The 20,764-nt window shown below is 33.7% G+C and overlaps 3 protein-coding genes and 1 long non-coding RNA gene across 4 annotated transcripts in view; 1 reads left to right on the top strand and 3 right to left on the bottom strand.

The window, feature by feature from the left end:
• Window positions 1–11,336, bottom strand: part of LOC132203406 (uncharacterized) — a 36,656-nt gene extending 25,320 nt beyond the window's left edge. The window contains exon 1 of the mRNA XM_059631186.1: window positions 11,204–11,336. Coding sequence (XP_059487169.1) covers window positions 11,204–11,245 — 42 coding nt within the window. The 5' untranslated portion in view covers window positions 11,246–11,336. The remainder of the gene's footprint in view (window positions 1–11,203) is intronic.
• A 755-nt stretch (window positions 11,337–12,091) lies between these two features.
• LOC132203078 (kelch-like protein 41) lies at window positions 12,092–14,366 on the top strand. Its single transcript, XM_059630538.1, has 5 exons — window positions 12,092–12,381; window positions 12,739–12,894; window positions 12,960–13,108; window positions 13,168–13,369; window positions 13,436–14,366. The coding sequence occupies exons 1-5, from the start codon at window positions 12,364–12,366 to the stop codon at window positions 14,258–14,260; spliced, it is 1,350 nt and encodes a 449-aa protein (XP_059486521.1). The 5' UTR covers window positions 12,092–12,363; the 3' UTR covers window positions 14,261–14,366.
• A 170-nt stretch (window positions 14,367–14,536) lies between these two features.
• Window positions 14,537–15,988, bottom strand: LOC132203079 (MICOS complex subunit MIC13 homolog QIL1-like). Its single transcript, XM_059630539.1, has 3 exons — window positions 15,888–15,988; window positions 15,680–15,824; window positions 14,537–14,831 (listed from the first exon to the last, which is right to left on the bottom strand). Exons 1-3 carry the CDS (start codon window positions 15,905–15,907, stop codon window positions 14,643–14,645), a joined length of 354 nt encoding a protein of 117 aa, XP_059486522.1. The 5' UTR covers window positions 15,908–15,988; the 3' UTR covers window positions 14,537–14,642.
• Window positions 15,989–18,513: 2,525 nt separating this feature from the next.
• On the bottom strand, window positions 18,514–19,139 carry LOC132203592 (uncharacterized). Its single transcript, XR_009442450.1, has 3 exons — window positions 19,057–19,139; window positions 18,901–19,003; window positions 18,514–18,843 (listed from the first exon to the last, which is right to left on the bottom strand). It is a non-coding gene; the product is annotated as an uncharacterized LOC132203592 (long non-coding RNA).
• Between the last annotated feature and the right edge of the window lie 1,625 nt (window positions 19,140–20,764).

Raw genomic sequence — 20,764 nt, 5'->3', positions numbered from 1 at the left:
AAGCCCATTGGTGGCTGATTTTTGCTTTTTCTGCTCTGTAAAAAATGCAGCACCGAAAGACGGAAAAAAAGAGGGGAAAATAATGTTTAAAGAATGAATAACATTTCCATTTTGCTATTTTTTTGCGTTTGATAGAATCAGAGAACATTTGTATTTAATAAAAGGAAATTAACATTATTATATTCATTTCAGAGTTAGTAGCCATTAATATAAATTATATAAAATTGAAATTGATATTTTCAATTTCATATTCAATTATGAAAAATCATTTAGAATTTTAAAGTCAGGCAATAATAATTCACTTTCTTTCAAATTTCAACAATCGTGAATTTTTATTGATTGTTTATTCAACGCTAATTGACTTTTAAATTTTTTATAACATCATGTCCTGCTTGAATGAATAAGCTAATAAGTTGTAAAAAAGTAAACTATATTAATTGTTGTTTATAATATATTATTATCGTGTCGAGTAAACCCTTTGCTGCTTGGGTTGTGTGTGGTTTGCAATTGTGTACGGATATAAATTGTCCAATTTCCGAAAGGTCACTTTTTTGTGGGCAGGATACGTGTGAGAAATGAGCAGTGTGCGGTGCAATAAAGGAAGCAAGGTCCGTCGTCGGCACACTCGGCACAATGTGTACATAACAACAACATAGAGAGTACAAAGCATTCGATCTCACGGAGGCTTTACGGGCTGCGACTCAATTTTCCGTGCACAGATTCTTGTTTGAAGCGACGAGACGAGCTATTTGTTGGCACATAAAATGTGAGGAATTTGTAATGGAAAAGCACCAGCGGATTGCGCTTTTCATGACGTCGTACAAATGCAGAGAGTGGCAATTTCAAAATTTTATTAAAATAACCCTTTTTAGTATCAGTATAATTGAGTAATGAGAGCACATAAAAATGCACATAAAATTAATTAATGAAGTTATGACTTTAATAATTATTCCCTATGGAATTGTTTTCATGAGAAATTGAAACCACGGAATCAATGAAAAAGATAATATTAAGTTTACAAACTACCTCGAATTAATTATTCTTATAAATTAATTTATTAACATATGCAATTTTAATCGAACTGCAAAACTAACTTGAGTAATTTATGAAATGAAGTTCAGTGTAAAATTTCCAATCGTTCTAAAACATTTTAATAATTAGTAATATTTGGTTTGGCATGAAACCTTTTTTTAATTTCAAAAATATGTAAATTTAAAAGCTTTTTGATGAGTTGAACTTTTGCACCGAATAAACCTTGCCATGCTTTTAATAATAGAAATGATCAAATCCATTAAAACTGGTTCAAATTTTTCCAGGTGCAAAAATAAACCCAAAAAATCTTGAAATTTCCTTCTATAAGAAATTGTTCTGCCTTCGAGCCAGCTCTTTCCCTATTGAAAGCTTTTGACAGCGGAAAGATACCTGATTGCTTCTTGCAGGTGTGGCTCTCAAGAACAAACAACTGAGGTGCTCATTTCTGAAGGATCACGTGCCGTGTATCCGAGACACATTGATACGTACGCTCGCTTTCTCTCTCTCTCTCTCTCTTGTCTGCGAAATCCTTGGCCAAAGCACACAAACACGGAAGAGAATGGATTTCGCGCCTGAGAGAGAAAAAATAGCGTGTAAAAAAATAAATTGCACCGAGCTTTTTCTTGTCTCGTGCGAGCTTCCTGGAAATCGATTGTGCGTCAATGTGGTTCGTGCGCGCTCGTGTTTATTGTGTGGCGGCTTTTTTGTTTGGCAGTTGCGTCCGGTCGCAAAATTAATCGAGATGTTGGTGCTGAGGGACAAAGGGAAATAGGTCGTTCCATTAACGTCAAAAGGGGAACAGATGCGTTCATCTTTTGGGCATCAAAAATTTCATGTTCACATTACATAAAATCGTCATTCCGTAGCTCTTCAAGGCAAGATGATATAAAAAAAAAAAAAATGAAAAACATAAATAAAAATTCTCAAATGGACCCCTTTGCGACATGTTTGGCTGGCTTGGCGTTTTTGGCCGAGTTAAAAAAGCAAATCAAACTTAATTAATTAATTGTGAACCTCTTACATCAATATTTGTGAAGCGAGAACGAGAAGGGAACTTACTTTTTTCCGGTGGCGAGCTGCTCTGCCGATACAGTTGGAGTCGCTGCTGCGCTGACGAGCGATTCTCTCACGTTGCATTTCGGCCAAGTTTCGCCCATATTAGGCCGAATTTGGGCTCAAGACACGATTCACTTCGTCAACAACTGGTCAACAAAGCATAGAAATCTATGACTAATCATATGTGGGCGTGTCCCATCTGTTCCCGCTTAATCCCGCTTTTTTCTCCCCAAAAGACAATCACACTTATCACACACGCCCACATATGTATGATTATGTATAGTAATGGCTTTCTTTGTTGACCAAGACAAGTGCATCGTGTCTTGCCGGGAATGCCTGGATCAAGATTGAGCCCAAATTCGGACATAAATAGGCGAAAATCGGCCGAAATGCAACTTGAGAGTGAAGAAGAAGCGATCCAGTCAGCGCAGCAGCGACGCCAACTGACTCGGCAGAGCAGCTCGCCGCCGGAAAAGTAAGTTCCCTTCTTAATTTAGAGGCTCATATTATTAATTAAGTCTGATTTGCTTGTTGAACTCGACCAAAAACGACAGATCAGCAATACATAATTTTGCTGTAAACAGGGAAATTTTAGTTTTTTTTTTAGTACAGAATTCCACATTGATCAAATTTGTTGCAAAAATTCATTCTAATGATTTTTTAGCATTTGAGTCATTTACATTGTAAAGTTATGTTTACTTGATTTGGAGAAAAAAAATTCCAAAAGTGTTGCCGTTTTTCACTATTATTTTTTTTTGTGCATATTGACTTCGGATTATTTTATCATTATTCTTTATAATAAAAATAAAAATTTTGATCTATCAATAGAAGATTACAATTTAATTATGCAGAATACTGGATTATACTCAATCCATGTTAAATGTTAAAGTAATCATCCAATGGCTACGTTTTACTTCTAGCAAGAAGGCCACGGTCCATGTAACACAATTCTATCGAGGTTTCAATGATAAATCTAAAGTCTGGCAGCAAAAGTAATTACGGGCTTTGATGTTTACCAGACAGGACTGCATTTGGAGTGCAATATATGTGACGCACAGACATACGTATGCATCAATGTGCACGTCCCAGTTCGCAAGAGCTGGGAACTGGGAATGCAATTTTCTGCTTCCAACTGAGCGAGTTTTATACGTAAATGAAGGTAATAAGCTTCTCCTTCAGCCGTAGGAGTGCATTTTACTTAATTTAACGCATTCGCCGTCTGTTACCAGCGCACTCTTTAATTTGCAAGCTGACGCGCCAATTAAAATGAATGCGAAGAAAAGATGAAAGAGGGAAGGAGTTGGATGTCTCATTAGCCATAATTCACAATAAAGTTATTTGAATGAGAATGGAAATTTGATCAAATATGCACTCTCGTGCAATTTATACACTTTGATACTATATTTGCTGTGGATAGGAGGAAATGCATTTAATTTCAATTGAACACAAGGAAAAATAAATTATATAATATTTCATTGTACATTTGATTATTTCCTAGAAATTAAAAAATAAATTCTAGTAATATAAAATAAAATACCATGGGTTGGTTTAATGTTGAATTTTCAATCTATTAACAAGTTTGAAAATTCAATTCTAATCATTCTGTGAAAATCTAACAAATTATTTATTTTTGAGTGTAGTGATCATAAAAGGAATTGATTATCGAACAAAAAATATGCAGTCCTACCAGTTTTTGTCAAGGATTGCGAATTGCGACCCAAAATATGTTTAAAACCTTGACACAAAAATCGCTCTTCTCTCTGATTGTGAATAAAAATTCAATTAACAAGTTTTAAAAGATAAAAACAATCAAAATTAATTATAATGAAACGAGAGTTCGCGTCATATTTTCAGCAAAATAATTATTCAATAAATAAAAAAGTTTTCTCCCCTGGGGTATTTTAATAAAATATTAAACAAACATCAAAGGCTCAATCCAAACTGATCTGCAACTTTAATCTCATTGGTATATTTTTATGCACTACTGGGCATTTTCCTTTGATAATGTGTAGAAGAACGAGCCACACAGCTTAAATTCCGACCTCAAATAACACCTCCGGCCCGAACCCTCTGCGTCCACAAAGGGCCTTGTGAGCAAACTGAGCTAATTCAGAGAAGTTTGGCATTTACATCGCAAAAAGACCAACTTTTGCCAGGCGCGTGGTTCAGTACAATGTTGTTAGTCTGCGCTTTGCAAATACACACAAATGTCCCGCACACTCGTTATAGCCCGACCGCTATTGTGAACGAACACTTCCAGCTATGGGCGGAACGACAGACGACAGTCGCATTCGCTGGCAGACACTTGTTCGCGAAGAATAATGAGAACAGGCCGACCGCAGATTGAACTGCTGCCAAATGCCATTTGTACTGGAAATATTTAGTCGAGAGAGGCAGACGAAATAAAAATTTAAAAATAGGAACGATTGCAAATTTCTTGAATTAGAAAATGAGTTATCATTAATTTATTCTGGCATTTTTTACTTCATTTTGAGATAGATGAGATTTATAATTTTAAATTTCAATTTTCACCTTTGAATGAAGAATGAACGCAAGTTCATTATTTGATGGTGTGGTTCCATTTTTTAATTCTCTAAATAACAATAGGTTTTGATTTTTTTTTTTATATCAATCGGACAAATAAACAAAAACAATAATAATACTGAATTCTTACAATTATACCTAAATTAAATGAAGAGTGAAATAGAATAATAAATATATCACGCTTTGCTACAAATTCTCCTCTACATGAGGATGTGTCACGAGCAATTCGACAAATTTGTATTGACTGCAGCAAATAAACAAGTTTATATAAAGAGACGTGTTTGCTTCACCAACTTTGCGGAGTGTTCTGCGTTTTTAATTCAATCTTCTCGCCTGCCTCTGACGTTGAATGAAATGAAGAAAAGACTCCTGTTAGGTGAAAAAACAAAATCAAACTAAAACATTTTCTGCAAAAAAAAAAAAAAAAAATATGTGGAGGTTATTTCCTTTACAGACCGCACAAAGGTTGAGCGTGTGTTTGAAAATTTTCTCTGGCGCGAGTTGTTTGTCTATTTACAAATCAAACACATTTGTCGAACCGTTTGCGGAGGGTTGAGAAATAAAGCATCCATTTGTTTACCAGTGGAGGCTGTCGGGCTCAGCTCAGGCTCGCTTTGGACCATTCGATAAAACAAAGGGAAACTGTAACTACAAACAAAGGGCCCGAAACAACGCATGCGAATTAATTTTTGCGCATGTGCTAGCAATTATTTACAGCTTAGGCCTTTATAATGTGGCTCGGCTTAAAAGTGTGCTAAAATGAAAAACGAGTTGAGTTACGTCAGCGGCGCTTTGTGCAGAAAGGTATTTTTAATCATAATTGTCAAATTGTGGCAAATATTTTGTTATTGCTAATGTAAGCTAGCAGGCAACAAAAAATGAACTAGGTTCCATTGTTGCAAAATAAAAGAAAAAGTTATACTCTGATTTAGTAAAATATTTTCTTCACAATTCACGAAAAACGGACAATATTAGCCGGAATATTTATTATATTATGTTAAGAAAAGTTAAATTAATTTTATTAATACTTTGTTAGCTCTGTTGTTTCAAAGCAGTTGCCACTCAAAACTTTATTTTTTTTTATTCAATTGTTTTGTTACAATAGGACAATTATAAAAAAAAAACAGCAAAATACAATAAGTAATCAAATAATACGTTAAGGTGGAAATTTCCAAACACAACTTTTATAATAAACTCTTATCATTAATTTAAAAGTAATCAATTAAGCACAATTGAACATTTCATCATCGCATTTTTTACATTTTTGAATTTATTATCCTATTCTAGGATTACAGGTAACAACATTGAGAAATGAGATGTCTGTCTATCTCATTCTTTACCTTCACCAAAAACCTAGGTTGCCCTCATGAGCACGAGCAACGTTTTGATTAGACTGTGACCCTTTTGTGATGAGGCCGCCTGCTCTCGTCAAACGCAACCCTCATTCTCCGGCGCGAAACAAAGGGCGGCTCGATGCCTGCATGTTCTCTTCATTATATTCCGGAGCACGACAAAAGGACGCGAGTTTGTTTTGCTCTGGCGTGGTGGAGAACTCAAATTAGCGAACCGCCCGTGGGTCGGACACCCTTAGCGTAATAAAAAACAACGCGCCCGAAAAATGGCAAATCCGCGGCAGCAGAAAAATGGCGTCAACCAGCCGAGGTGCATAAATTTGCGTGAAATTTTCGCCAGCTTTTGCAATTTGAGCGTCGTAACAATTCGTTTTTACAACCGGAATCCACCAATCCAGAGACGCCTTAATATTCCAGCAGCCCGCTTTGAAATTACACCTCCCTGCTCTGTATGGCTGCGTATATGCAAATGACTCCCAAGCTGTGTGCAAAAATAAAGGAGAATGGTCTTGATGAAAGCACCGGTGGAAGCAATATCAGCCGAAGAAAAGAAATCGTCTCGCCCGGCGAGCAGAGCAAACAGTCGTAGATTTCCATTTATATTATCATGAGCGAGCGACCGGCAGATTTGCTTTCCCGCCCAAGAAATGGTCTCGAGAGGTGCGCGGCTGTGTGCCTCGGAGAGGTCACTTAAACGGGGGATTCACTTCCCAAAACACAAGCATGGTTATTGCGAAAGGAAGCTAGGACAACTATCGCTAGTGGCTTGGTTATTAAATTCTTAAGCCCCCGTAAAGAATGTCTCATCGCTTCGGAAAGAGGACAAAAGTGCAGAAATATTTAGGTTGAAAGCATAGTTTATAGTAAAATGACCCAAGTCTTTAACGATGCAGCTTTTTATGTTTTTTTTCCAAGTTTATTTTAATTGATATGAATGAAGCAAAAAGACACAAATCAACTATGTCTTTTCAAGAATAAAACCAAAACTAAAATATTCATTAAATATAAAATAAAATAAATTTCTTAATGAAACTAGTGTAGCTTCAATAATTGTAAATTATATATGAAAAATTAGATTTTTTTGTTTGTTTGCTTTTCTAATATTTCTCTCACAAAGATAAATTTTTGATAAATTAAAATTATTAAAGTTATAGGAGCATGTTGGCAGTCATTTTTCACATATTAATTAAACAACATAAATATTTGAAATAATTAACATATAGCACAAAAATTAAATAATTTTTGTTTCTGTTTCATAATTTTTTCCTGTATTTTTGCTCAATATTGGTGAGAAATATCTGATAAACTGTTAAATATGTGTTCAATTTTTTAATATGTTTTTAAATTTTCTTTTTAAAAGCACATAAAGTTTAAATCTTAACATATTTTTATATCAATTTAAGAACAAGGTATATCAACGAAATGAACTTCCATAAATTACAAAAAAAGAGCAATTTTTTTTTACGATGACACATTGCAACTTTCTTTGATTTTTACCATGCTTGCAGACTTCAAGATCATTTTATTTTACAAAAATTATAATGACAAAAAACTCAAAAAAATTAGTATAGGAAGAAATCCTATGTTGCCGCCATATTGCATTTCCCAATACCCCGCCAATAATGGAGCTCCATTTCGATCCATATCCAATAACAAATAAATATTATGTTTTTGCGCGGCTCGAAGTATTGGAATAAAATTGCAACCCCGTTTTTGTCATGAGAGAAGCTCTACGGAGGTTTCTCGTCTATTTTACTCTAAAAACACAGTCTCGTCTTTCGTCGCATCGGAATTTCCTCGTCCGCAGGGAAAATTCTCCATTTTTATGAGGTTATCAAAAAGCATTCAAAAATAAGGGGAAATAAGAGCATGGCAAAATTTCTCCGCTCCAGGCATCGTTATGCAACCCGCTCGACTCACATGTGTCCACATCAAGCCGGTTGCCGAACTATCAGCGCCTCTAGAGAGACACAGAGCTCGGTAACGATATAACGACACAAAAATATGAAAAGTTTTATATCTATTCTGTCGACTGGCGTCATCAGCAGAAAGAAAAAAAGTAATAATCCTCACCGGGAATATAAAACTTTATTCTTAAGCTTTTAAATTAATTCCAAAGTGGTTTTTGATTACCAATAAAAAGTCCTCTTATTTTTTTCATCTGCTAGTTCCATATTAATACATATTAAGTTTTTATAAGTAAAATGTCTTTTTTATTAGGGATGGGCAAACTGTCTTCTTTTTAGGCCAAACTAATTGGATAATTCTTTTTATAGTGAAATTAATTTAAATGGTCAGTCAATATCATTTGTTTCATTTTTTTTTTAAATTATGAAGATAATATTAAATATAGTTTATTGACTTATTGAGACTTTCATATATTTTAGTGACAAATTGAGTTTATTGCCATATCAAAGCGCAATCTGTACATGATTTATTATAAATTCAAAGAATACAAAGTGATTCATAATCATTTTGTTTTTAATGCATCAATTATATATTCGCAATTTATGATAATAAAAAAATTGACAAATAAGTAGTCAAATAAGCTTTGGTTGCGCAGAAATAAAGCGAATAATTGTTAATTTAAACATTTAAAAAAAACGCGATATATTCAAATTTTTTGGCAGTTACTCGCCGTTTTAAATGACCACATCCCGAAATAACTTTCAATTGCGTTTTATCCCACGACGCTTATTTCATATTTCTAAAATTGTGTCTCACTGCATAAAATATTTGTTTGCTTATCCCAAAAAATTGACAAATTATGAGGAAGCATGGTCTATATTTTAAATAATCTCTCTCAATGCGGCATTTAAAAATGCGTGGGAAAGCTAATTTATATGCGCGTGAATAAACGCATTTCCAACCGAGCCGAGGCACATCGTGATAATCACGGCGTGCTCTAAATTTACGACCCGATTTAATGTTTAAACGGCGTCATTTCCTCCATAAATAGTGCCTCATTTATCTGCGTGGGCAACTTTTCCAATTCGTTTTAACGCGTCTGCAAAGTTTTCCAACATTTTCCTTCTTGCGTATTTCCCGAGGAGATTAGGCAAAAAGAAAAAATGGCTGATTCTAAAATTAGCGCAAAGTATACGTTAACATTTTAGAAAAATATATGTTCGAAATAGCACAGTGCGCCAAATGTGTGGGTTTCATCGTGGGCAGAAAAATGTTATTTGCGGTTGCAAAATAATACAATATGCGCGCTGGAAAAAGGAAAAATCTGTATTTTCAGATTGACGTAAAAACATCCGGGATAAAAGTAAATGGCAAAAAGTGAACAATGCGCGCACTCTGGGTACAAACAACTGGGCAGTTTGCACAATGGTCCATACGCATTACTTGCCGCCTCTGAATGTCCCATCCATGCGTTGGAATTCGGGTATTGTTTTTGCAAGTTGGCCGCTATCGCATTCTCTTTGCCAGGGGATTGTTTCTGTGCGCGATTGAATTAAATCTCTCCCTCTCGCTGGCCATACCAAAATTCGCATTTCTCTCCACTTGGATTTGCCCCAAATGTTAAAGTGCCAGTCACAAAAAACGACATTTCTATTGATCTTTTTTAAAACAAAGCACAAAGTCTCGTCGTTTTTTGAATAAAAGTCAAATTCATGGTATGAAGTACCATGCATTTTTGCAATAAAATAAGCTGTTCAAAGAATTTTAAATTTATTTTCACTACTCCTATTTTGTATATTCCGCCCTAATAATATATTTTGGGCACTTTATAAAGCTTTTTGTTGTATTTTGAAGCCAATAAAGATATTATATTCTTGGAATTAGAATTTAATCATATTGATTTTTTTAATTGTGAGCTGGTTAAATTTCATATTAAATTTCAATAAATCCTTTTTTATATTATAAATTAGCATTGCGCACATTAAAATTGGCACTCATTTCATTTATTTTACCAGTCAGTCCAAAATTTAAAGAAGAATAACAGTTTCATCAAAAATTTGCATAAAGTATAATTAAAAAATGTATTTACTAGCAACCTAATATATTCATTTTACTTCAACTCTTAACATGTTATGATTATTTTCCGTTTCATAAAAATATGAACATCCCACTGTAAATAGATCCATTTTTTTTTAGTTCATGCAAATCTTAAATATTCCAATTCCAATATTTATTACAATATATTATTAATTAATATATTTAAAAAAAAAACATTTCTAGTGATCTTGTACGACGCTTACTTACATATTATTTTATTGCTTTAGAAAAAATAAACTTTTTTACAATAATTAAATATTAATTTTGGGGCCATGGGGAATATATATTATTTCAATGCAAATTTAGCTTTTTGTCAAGATGAAAAAAAAATTCTATTTAGTTCACCTGATGTAGTTAATTTTAACTCCTAGTGGCAGATTTATGACTCATAATTTTCTCACTCCAAAAACTCTACGTAGGCGTATACCTGTTTAAATTGAAAATTCCTCCACGAGTCTGCTGTATTTTTTTTTTTTTACTTTATGATCCCGGAAAGAAGTCGCTTGGTTCATCAACTACGTGGAATGTATAGAAGCAAATCCACCCGGCGCTCCTGGAGGAAGGCCCGAGTGCTTTTTAAATTTATTATTCGAGCGTTCTTGTTCGTCAGTGATGAGATTCAGCGGCAGATTTACGCGCGCATTACCGTCCATCTGCTCTCGGCTCCACTAATTATGCTCGCCTGCATTATTAATTAGTTCAAGAGCTACCCCTTTTGTGCCCGGGCACACATCCAAGCATGGATTTGACTAACAGGTTGAAGCTTGGAATTAATTATCAGGAGGACTAGACTATATTTTATGCAAAAGAGGAACGTGGCAAATTTTTTACTCCTTCCTCTTCTTCTTCTTAAGTTCATTCATTAAAATAAACATATGCAATATTATTAGATTATGAAGTGCTTGCTAATATAAGATTTAATCATTATGAATTTTTGGGGAAAATTTGAGCACTGCTTACTAGGTTTCCTTCAAATTGAAGCTTACATAAACATTTTTTTTTTCTTCAAAATTCCCGAAAATTCCTACCCAAATTTTACTCTTAAAATTAACGGGAGGGCAAAAAATTAATTTTTTGATGGTTTTTTAACAAACAATCAGTCTTATTTCATTGTCATAAACTATAATGAAATTTAAATTTTTACCGCAGAATTTAAAATTATAATATTACTTGTAACACAGATCAAAAAATTTGAAAAAATTATGTTTACTCACCGCTTCTCCCTCGATGGTGCTGACGCTCATCTTGTTCGCCATCGTGTTGGTCTTCAACCCTTCACGTAAGAGGAAGCGTGGAAATTTGCCGATTTCTCTTCCAGTCCGTGATGCAGGGCGAACTGAGCGCCTCGGCGCTCGAACAGGCGCCCGCTCTTATTCCGCGCCATCCTTGCAGTTGCGCAGATTTTCACAGAGGTCTCCAGCTCTTGGAGAACTGATCGTTTGAACAGGCACATATAAATAATTATCATTTTTTTTAGCGTTACCTAATTGTTCTTTTTTTAATATTATTTAGGGAAAATATAATATTCTGGTAATATTAAAATTTAGATTTGGTTGTCATTAAATATCAAATTATTTATATGGAGATTAAATAAATCTAAAGAAAAAATATTTTTCTTGATATCAGTAATCATTTGTAAATATATTATTTGATAGTAAATTTTAAATATAAATAATATTAATTAAATCTGCTGTATCTTAAAATTAACAAAGATTATTAATAAACGCTTTTTTTAAATGAAAGATATCACAATTTTAGAGTCGATAAAGGTCAAGCGGTCAGAGATTGTCATAATTCTTCCACTATTATTTTTTATTTTATGAAACACACAAGTGAGCGGTGAGGGGTGAAATAATTCTTCTATAATGAACTTGCTGTCTTTGAGCAGGTGAAATAATCTAAATTTTGGACTCAGTGTGGAATTCCACTCCCAAAATTTTTAGCGAGCCAGAGGTTTGGCGTGCCTCGCGTTTAACTTTTGAACAATGTCAGGCATCTGGTATGTGTGCTGACAACAAAATATGTTAAAGTATTACATAGATAAGCTGAATAATGCAAAAGAAAAAATATTTGAGACTTGCTTTGATGAATTGGTTCATGCGAGTGGGGAAAAGAGGCGACTTGTGCCTTTGTCCAACTCAAAAGTTTCATTCCACACGTGCACTGCGGAGCATCAGCATCTAATCCACATCATAAAACATCAGATTTTTTCCTAGTTTCCTCTCCGCAGCATCAACATCCTGATCGTCTCATTTGATTTATCGCGATTTATAATTAGACTATAAATTATTTCGTGGTTATTTGAAAATTGTGAGACACAGAGGAAAAAAGAAATTTCCCGTTGATTTATACCGTACTGAAATACTTCATAGAGATGGAACCGATTATAAAGGTATTGTATTGTATTTTTTTTTTAAATATATTAATTAATTTTGAACGCGCTGTTTTGAAAAGAATTATTAGGATTTCTAATCATAAGTTGATTTTGGACATTTCAATTTGTTTCCCACACACTGGTTTCCTCAGTCATCCACGTTATATTTACTTTGACAAATATAAATAATCAAATATGTATCAAACAAGGTGTCAAATTCACAAATTTTAAGTTAATTATGTTATAAAATTGAATTATAAATAATCAATCATATTAATTAAATGTACGCAATGATAATTTTTTTAACATATTAACTTTTATTCAAATAGTGTCATGCTCTATAATTATAATTATATAATGAATTTCTTTTGACAGGAATCCAACTCTTCAACCAGCCAGACTAGTCAAAGTCAAATAAAAAATGATAGAAGGGAGCACACAGCAGACTTTTTCTCTAACTGTCTACATTTTTACGAGTCTTCGTGGATGTATGATTGTACAATAAGAGTCGGTGCATTGCAAGGCTCTCAGGTACGGAGCTTTCAAAATATTTGATTTGATTTTTGATTCTAATTATTTGCTTCTTCACATTCTAGCCTTTCAAGTGCCATAAGTTGATTCTCTCAGCAGCCAGTGGCATATTCTATACCATGTTCAACAGTCAGTTCAAAGAGGCTCAGTTAGGACCGGACGATGCAATTTTAATTGAGGACGCATTGCCAGAAATTTTCAATGCTGCCATGAGGTAAACCGACAAAAAATATATATTTTTTAAATTTGTAAAATAATTAATTTGGTTAATAGATTTGTCTATGGCCGGAAAGCTGACTTTGGAGATGAGATAACTGCTGCTCGGCTGTACCAATTTGCCCACAAATGGCAAATCCAAAGCCTCTTAGAAGCCACTGACCTTTTTCTGAGAGAGCCCTTGCCTGAAAATGTTGCCTTCGTCTACGATGTTTTTAAGCTGCTCAGAAATGAAGAAGGCCTGAAGAGGTGCATGAAGGTACTTTATATTAAGGAATAATTGTTATTGCGAATTCTATTAATTTCTATTTTTGTTCCATAAAAGGTCATCAAAATGAAGACTCCTTATGTAATCAAAAGTCCTTACTGGGAAAATGTGTCGTTGGAAACAGTGATGGATGTGTTGGGTTCAAACACCCTTTCCATTTCCAATGAATGCAGTTTACTTGAAGCCCTCGTTCTGTGGGGAATGTCTCGAGTAAAAACCCAAGGTGGGCCTTTGTCTGGTGAGGAGGTGAGGAAGGCCATTGATGAGCCCCTGAAGTGGATTCGCTTCTTAACAATGGATCAAGAGAAATTTACCAGTTTTTGTTTGAAATGCAGCAGTCTAGAAATTCTAACTGCCAAAGAAAGCATGCAAATTTTTATGAGCTTATCTACCAAAAATGATACTCTCTTGCCAGAAAAATTCAGCCACAACAGAGACTGGAGATTTTCTCTTGATATGGCAACTTGGGTGCCCTTGCCCACATCTTTAGAAAATGATTATGATGCACCATGCTACTTAGAATTCAGTGTAAGCGCAGATGTATTTTTTGTGGGATTTCGTTTTTTGGACTTTCACGATTCTAATTATCATTTCAAGCCGGACGCATCGTTTGAATTATGTAGTGAAAGTGGAAAAATCTGTGAAGGAACCACAAAAAAAGATTTTGACCCTAACTTGTATTGCTGCTTGGTCAAACCCCATGCCCTTGTAAAGGATGTGAAATACAAAATCTTTGTTCATTATTACAACCTGCCCGAAGATAGCTATTCGTTCCAAGTCTTTGTAAGCCAATTTGTCACAGATGAAAACATCACAGTTAGCTTGTCTCAAACCTGCAGTATGGCCGGAATCTGTTCTTTAATTTTTTGGTCGGTGCCTTAAAGAAAAAGTTCATTTGTACTTAAGATATTATTTGTATTGCAAAATTATTGCTTGTATAACAGAAACTCAATAAATAATGTAATCATCTGTTATAATTTGCTCCAATTTTTTTTTTCATCTTGTTATTGGTCTGCCTATCATTACAACCAGTTAGAACAGTAAAAGTAGGTGGAATGGCTAATTGAGTATAAAAATTATCAAAACACATTTTTACCTGTCTAGACTTATAATAGAAAAGATATACAATGAAAGGTTTTCTTTAATTTAAGGAATCAATCTGTTTCTATCTTAAATCATAACTCTTTTATTATTGCAGTATTTTAAATGCAATAACAACAGTTGATTCAAACATATTATACAGTTACAACCACTAACGATTTGCTCACTCTTGAACTGGCTTTGGTGGTTCGTTGATCAATTTTACCAAACTGTCGTAGCCACTCGAAGTCCACTGGCGGATTTTCTTAGGGGCAGCTACAATTCCGTCAAAGGCAGCGTACACGGCCTTATTCCAGTTGACGCGACAGAAAGCGCCGATTTCAGTAGGCTTTGGAACATCAATTTTTGGGATCTGGAAAGTAAAATTTAGGAATTACTATCAGGAAAATATTTTATACATAAGAAGCATTGTTTGAAATTGCATTATTTTTCCAGTCTAATTGTAAATAAATGGAAGGTTTTTTTAAATTCAAACTAAGAGAAAAATGAAAAAAATCGAGGACCACTGACCCAAAAAGGTGACCTGGGGTCTGCAGGTACCCCAATGACGATGTGTAGGAATTTATTAAAAATTAAATTAAGTTTTATTTAATAATAATAAAATATAAAATGCAGATTAACAGCAGACCGCAGGACTCTAGTTTCATTTTTTATTTTTCTCTTGCAACGAGGTTTCCCCGCTTTCAATTTTTCATGAAATTCACCTCGAGTGTTGGCATTTAAAATTTTTGTTCTTGTATTTTCAAGCTGATTAAATTCTGATGATTGCAGTTTTATGTAATTATTGTAATTTGTAATTATTATTTTTCAAGCATCTCTGTTTCTAGGCTTATAAAATTTTGCAAAGGACTGAAATAAATTCGTTGTAAAATGGGCATAATAATGAAAAATTTCCAACAATACAACATAACCGATGACTGAAATTTTAAGGAAAATTTTCATTTTACTTGTTTAAAATAAAATAATTGAAATTAGGAATTTTCTTAAATAAGCCATCCTCATGAACCTCAAATTAATTGAATATATTACTTATATGAGTTCTTATTTTGTGAATTAAATAAATATTAATCCACCAAAATAATAAGGGAAAGAAAAAACTTCAGCAAAATGCAATTGTTGTAAAATAAAAATTATTAAAATATGTATAATCCTCTCGTTCAAATATGAAATACATAAAATTGTTAAAAAAAAATCATATACCTCGATGGGGACATCCTTGACAAGGGCCTTGGTTTTTTCACAGGTCCTCTCGTAAAGGGCTATGGTCGTTTTCGCATCGCTCCAGAGACCCTCCTGGATGCTGTAGTAAACGGCGCCTCCGGCCAGGCCACCTCTCACTCCCCACCTGAATTCATACGAGGAACTTGATTACTTGAAATTTCCACAAAATCGACGAAAGAAAACTAACGAAAATAGACGTGACACCATTTTTCGGCCGGGAAACTCGGCAGTCGCCTCCGAATGTCAACAAAAGGCCGCTGTAAAAGAAGGCGTGGCCGTTCCGTCCAGATGAGAATTGTCGTTCGGTGCTTCTCTCTGGCGACTCGCTTCTGAACCAAAAAGATGGAAATAGGCTACCTGCGCGACACCTTTGCATAGCGGATTGCATAAGTCTAATTTTACAAGGCGTTTAACTTGGAAGCAGATGAGTAAAAGAAGCGTAAAAAGTAAAATCCGGTTAAAATCTAAAGACTGCGATAGAACTGTGGTAAAAAGATTTGAAGGAAAATAAAGTACCTCAATATTTAAAATAGGATTTGGAAATGTGATGTAATTTTTATAAGAGGGGATTCCGAGTGATTAGATATAAGATATATTGACATGTTTTAAAATATTATTTTTAATCAATAAGAAAAAATTCTAAATTAAAGTATCTTTAGATCTATATAATTTGTATGTAATTTTATAGAAGTAAAATTAAAATCACGGATATAATATATTTCAAATTAATTTAGTTCTGAAATTTAAGAAAGCGCCGATTTTTTTTTATAAAGAAAAGACACTTCTATTCAAAAGACCATTTTAAAATTAATTAAAAAAAATTAATTTTAAAATTTTTTAAAAATATTTTATTTTGCCAAGTGGTAATCTTTTTTTTTTAAATAATTAACATGGTTTTAAAATATTCCAAATTCTCACAAACGTTTCGCATATTCTTTGTGGATATAAATCCTAAACCAGACCTATCAGATTGAAAATTAAAAAAATAAAATCATTGTGTAATCACGCAGTGTGACTTACTGGAATGTCATAAAAAACTATCAAATTAAATATTAAATTACTTAATGCTTAAAGTGAATGAAATTTTGTCAAATTCTCTCCTCTTGTTTTGATTTTCAAATTCTGAATGATTATTATTTGACGTCTGCGAATAAATTCAAAGCTTTGAGGCCTCGTTGAAAATTCACGCAGCGTTTTTTGTTATGCAAATAATGGAAAGGAGGCGATTGGCCGTGCGCCAAGAACGAGTTTTCTGCCACTGCTGCGTGCAAGTGTGCTGCTGCTGTTTTGCGCTTTGCCAGCCGCAGGAACAAAAGCGGCTAGAAAGGGTCTTTGAGTGGCCGTTTATTTATTGCAAAGCAACCTTGCACTGCACACCCCTTTGTGCCATTTTCGCTCGCACAGATTTTGTATAGAGGAGTGAAGAGATATCAATGAAAAGTCCGAGTGTTAGAAGCCAACTATCTAGGGTGCCGAGTGTGAAATAACAAGCTGATCAAACTCTTCAAATCCACATTATATGAACAATAAAGAAGAATTTTTGTTGGATTACTTAATTTGTTGATAAAATTTATTTATTACCAAACAAATAATTTCAAAATTCAACACACAACACACAACGGTGGTGATTGTATAGATCAAAGTCGTTTCCTTTGCGTAAATGTATTACATTTGTCAATTATATCAATGAAATTACTGTTATTGGCGTTATTGCACAACTGATTCTTTTTTTACGAACGTCATTTTTTTATAATAATATAGAGAGTAAACTTTTATTGGCCTAACTCGGCCCAACTATAAAAGTGTAGAATAAAAGCAAAAACCACATTTTTAATTGACGTATCCCAACGTCATTTCCGATGGCAAGAGCTATTCAGCCGTGCGAAGCATTTTGGTGCATCACGATTTGCCGTTCTACAACCGTCAATATTTTCAAGTTTCAATTTTCCACAATATCTTTTTTACTTACGGAAATTTCAAACCCTCCAAAACATTTATTATTTGCCGACATCAAATGATTTGCTTGGCAATGAATCTATCTCTTCTACTTATTTTTAATTAACAATAGGCAAATGAAGATAAAACATTTTTTTAACTAAGCGTATGAAACTGTAAATTTCACCCCAATCTTGCAGAATCTCTCTTCCAGGATTTCTTATTGCTTTAACCCTTTTTTTACTTGTTGTTGACAAACAGTCTTCTACGACAAAAGGCATTCTGTCCCAGCACGTTTTGGTCAGAACTGTCAGAAGGTCTTTTGCCCAAAGATGGTAGGTCAAAGGTCTTCTGTCTGGCCAAAAGCGTGCTCGCCCATAAACTTAACATAATTTTAATTGTTATAATTATTACAAATTAAAATTTAGAAAATATACCAATTTTATATCACTCAAATCGTGAAAACTTTTAAAATGAAAATTTATTAAATTCCAGTTAATATTTTAACTGAAATGCTTATAAATGGCAATTGAAATTTAAATCCAAAAAATATTATAAAATACATTTCTTAAACATGCGGAGCAAGATTATTGCTTTCTCTTCAAAACAATAATCATAAACGACTCTTTAAATTCATGGAGGGAAATACAAATTTAAATTCAAATACCATTTTTTGAAAAGTTTGCAATCTATCATCAGTACAGAAGTTTTGTGGATAATTAAGGAATCATATAATTAACATTATTTGTGTTTATTTATCTTCAAGTTTGCTTTTTTACAACTTCAAAAATCCAAATAAAATTTTGATTCATATGTAAATATGTTTCTATTGAAGTATTTAATCAAAGCTAATGTTTAGTCTTTAGACAGTTGCACGCCTAGGGGGTTTTATGCAATAAACTTATAATAAATATTTTTTTTTCGCTTGAAATTTCCATCTAAATATCTTTCTCATTATTTAAAAACTCCCTCGCACAATACTCCGCCGAGCACATTGCTATTGACAGTATTCCTCAAATATGGTTGACCTGTCTTAATTACGACTTGGACATACATTCCCCCGCTTCCCGCTTGATTCACTTTTGCTCCGTCAAGGTTCCACGGGTACAATTTAGGATCAAGAGCCGCGTTGGACGCACACCAAACTGGGGAGATCTGCTTTTGCCAGAATGATCCCGATGTCCAGAGTGTGTAAACTTTGTTTGGAACTGCAAAAAAACAGTTTTATTTTGTTTTTTGGCAAAAAGTAATTATCATTTCAATACCAGTGAATAATCCATTAACACACATTAACTCCTCAAAAGTTTCCAATCCTGCAAGTTCTAAACCATACTCTAAGCATGCTCTTGTAGCTGGTCCAATGCTGGTCTGAATTTTTTTTTTTAAATTTAATTTATTGAAAAATGAAAAATATTACTAACGGTATCGTTGCTCTCAATGAGCAAATAACTCCGTCCACCACATTTATTGTAATATGCTCTTGTCAGTGCACCGCCTGGATTTGCTATAGTAATAAAAAATTTTTTTTTGATCTTGTAAGAAAGAACAATAATTTTAATTTTTACGATTTTCATTTAAAAATGCTTGGCGCCAAGCTATCTGTAAGTCATTTTAATCATTTCAATGGTTCACATTAGTATGCAGAAATTTAAACTTGCATTTAGGGAGTAAGGGACGCTGTATTTGCAAACGGATATTGCGAGGGGTAAGCCAACAGCCTCCTACAGTTGATAAGTTTGTTGTTAGTTAATTTTTTTTAGTGAATTTAATAAGAAAAATTAATTGAGCATAGTTTTGCAAACTTTCATATGCTGTTTTTTTTTTTTAACTAATCGAGGTTTTGGAAATATTTTAAAATTAAATAAAAGTAAAAAATAAAAATACAGAACACGTTATAAAATTTTAATTACCGCGGAGCTATTAACTTCTGCTTGAAGTAAACCTCTTTGCAAAATATCTGGTGCTTCGTTTGCAACGCAAGTGAATACCAGCGACGCTGTATCACATTCATCCATGCCCACTTTTAAATTTTAAAAAATTGATTAAAATTCACATGCGATTTAGAACGTTCTGAACCTTGATTTCCACAGTTTGAGGCCACTTCCATGTTTTGATTTACTGTGCTAATATCACCTCCTAAAGAGAGCTTTTCGGCCATGTTTATCATCTGCTGTGTTACAACCAGCCCGTCCACGATCTACGTACACAATTTTTGCTACATTTAGTTGGTCAATTAAAACATAATTATTGTTACGAAATTTCCAAACTGGCCAACGCATTGCACGAAACACTAGGAAATATTTTAACCCTTTTATATCATGTAAAATTACATATTAATATTTAGATTATACCTTTAATCTTATGTCATATGTTTGGCTCGACCACAAGGAATCAATTTGTGCTGATGTTATTGAAAGTTCATTATTTTTACGACGCATATAACACAATTAAAAACTGCGTTTACCAACAGTGACGTTGTATAATGCTCCACATTCCTGCAATATTGCATTCCCTGGTGTAGTAGACTTTGTTGTATCTCGTACCTAAATTACAGCAAATGAGCAAATCATTTTTTCCCAATAAGTTTTTGCCAAAAAATTATAATATTAAAAAAATTGTAATAATAATAATTTGGAAATGGGAATTGCAGTCATATATTTTAAACAGTCGATATATATTACACTGTGAAATCAGTTTCAAGAGATTCACATTAACTGCCATTTGGAAAATAAGAGAATCTAATTTATTTTTGAAGCAATATTATTTTGAAAGCAATTATTTCTTGTTGAATTAAATGCTTTTTATTAAAAGCTCTTGAATCTACTTTTGTTCATTCAAAATGATTTGCGTTATAAAAAGGCTGGATAATCATCAAACTTAAGTAACAAATTAGCAGCACTGACATCTCAATCTTTACCTCACATATAAATTTCAGGGAGGTCCTGGTGCAGTTCTGGCTGACCAGCTGAGCAGAGCCGTCTTTCAAGGTGACAGCCAAGCAATCACCAAGATTATTGGGCTGCCCAGCGGCGTAAACACCATTGCTCACCCTCGTGTTACTCGCACACCATCCAAAACTGTCCTTATCCGCGATCCTCGCACCAGATGTCCAGTAAGTACCCTCAAGAG

Source organism: Neocloeon triangulifer, unplaced genomic scaffold (assembly GCF_031216515.1).
Source record: "Neocloeon triangulifer isolate White Clay Creek 2 clone unplaced genomic scaffold, ASM3121651v1 ptg000017l, whole genome shotgun sequence".
NCBI classification, from domain to species: Eukaryota; Metazoa; Arthropoda; class Insecta; order Ephemeroptera; family Baetidae; genus Neocloeon; species Neocloeon triangulifer.
This window is presented reverse-complemented; position numbering and strand designations above follow the sequence as displayed.

Excerpts from the sequence above, each read along its gene's own strand:
- LOC132203078 (XM_059630538.1), top strand. Across the intron at positions 12,895-12,959 it reads GTGCATTGCAAGGCTCTCAG|CCTTTCAAGTGCCATAAGTT; the intron begins GTACGGAGCTTT and ends TTCACATTCTAG. Across the intron at positions 13,109-13,167 it reads ATTTTCAATGCTGCCATGAG|ATTTGTCTATGGCCGGAAAG; the intron begins GTAAACCGACAA and ends TTTGGTTAATAG.
- LOC132203079 (XM_059630539.1), bottom strand. The coding sequence starts at position 15,907 with ATGGTGTCACGTCTATTTTC. Across the intron at positions 15,825-15,887 it reads ATGGTGTCACGTCTATTTTC|GTGGGGAGTGAGAGGTGGCC; the intron begins GTTAGTTTTCTT and ends GTATGAATTCAG. Across the intron at positions 14,832-15,679 it reads TCAAGGATGTCCCCATCGAG|ATCCCAAAAATTGATGTTCC; the intron begins GTATATGATTTT and ends TTTACTTTCCAG.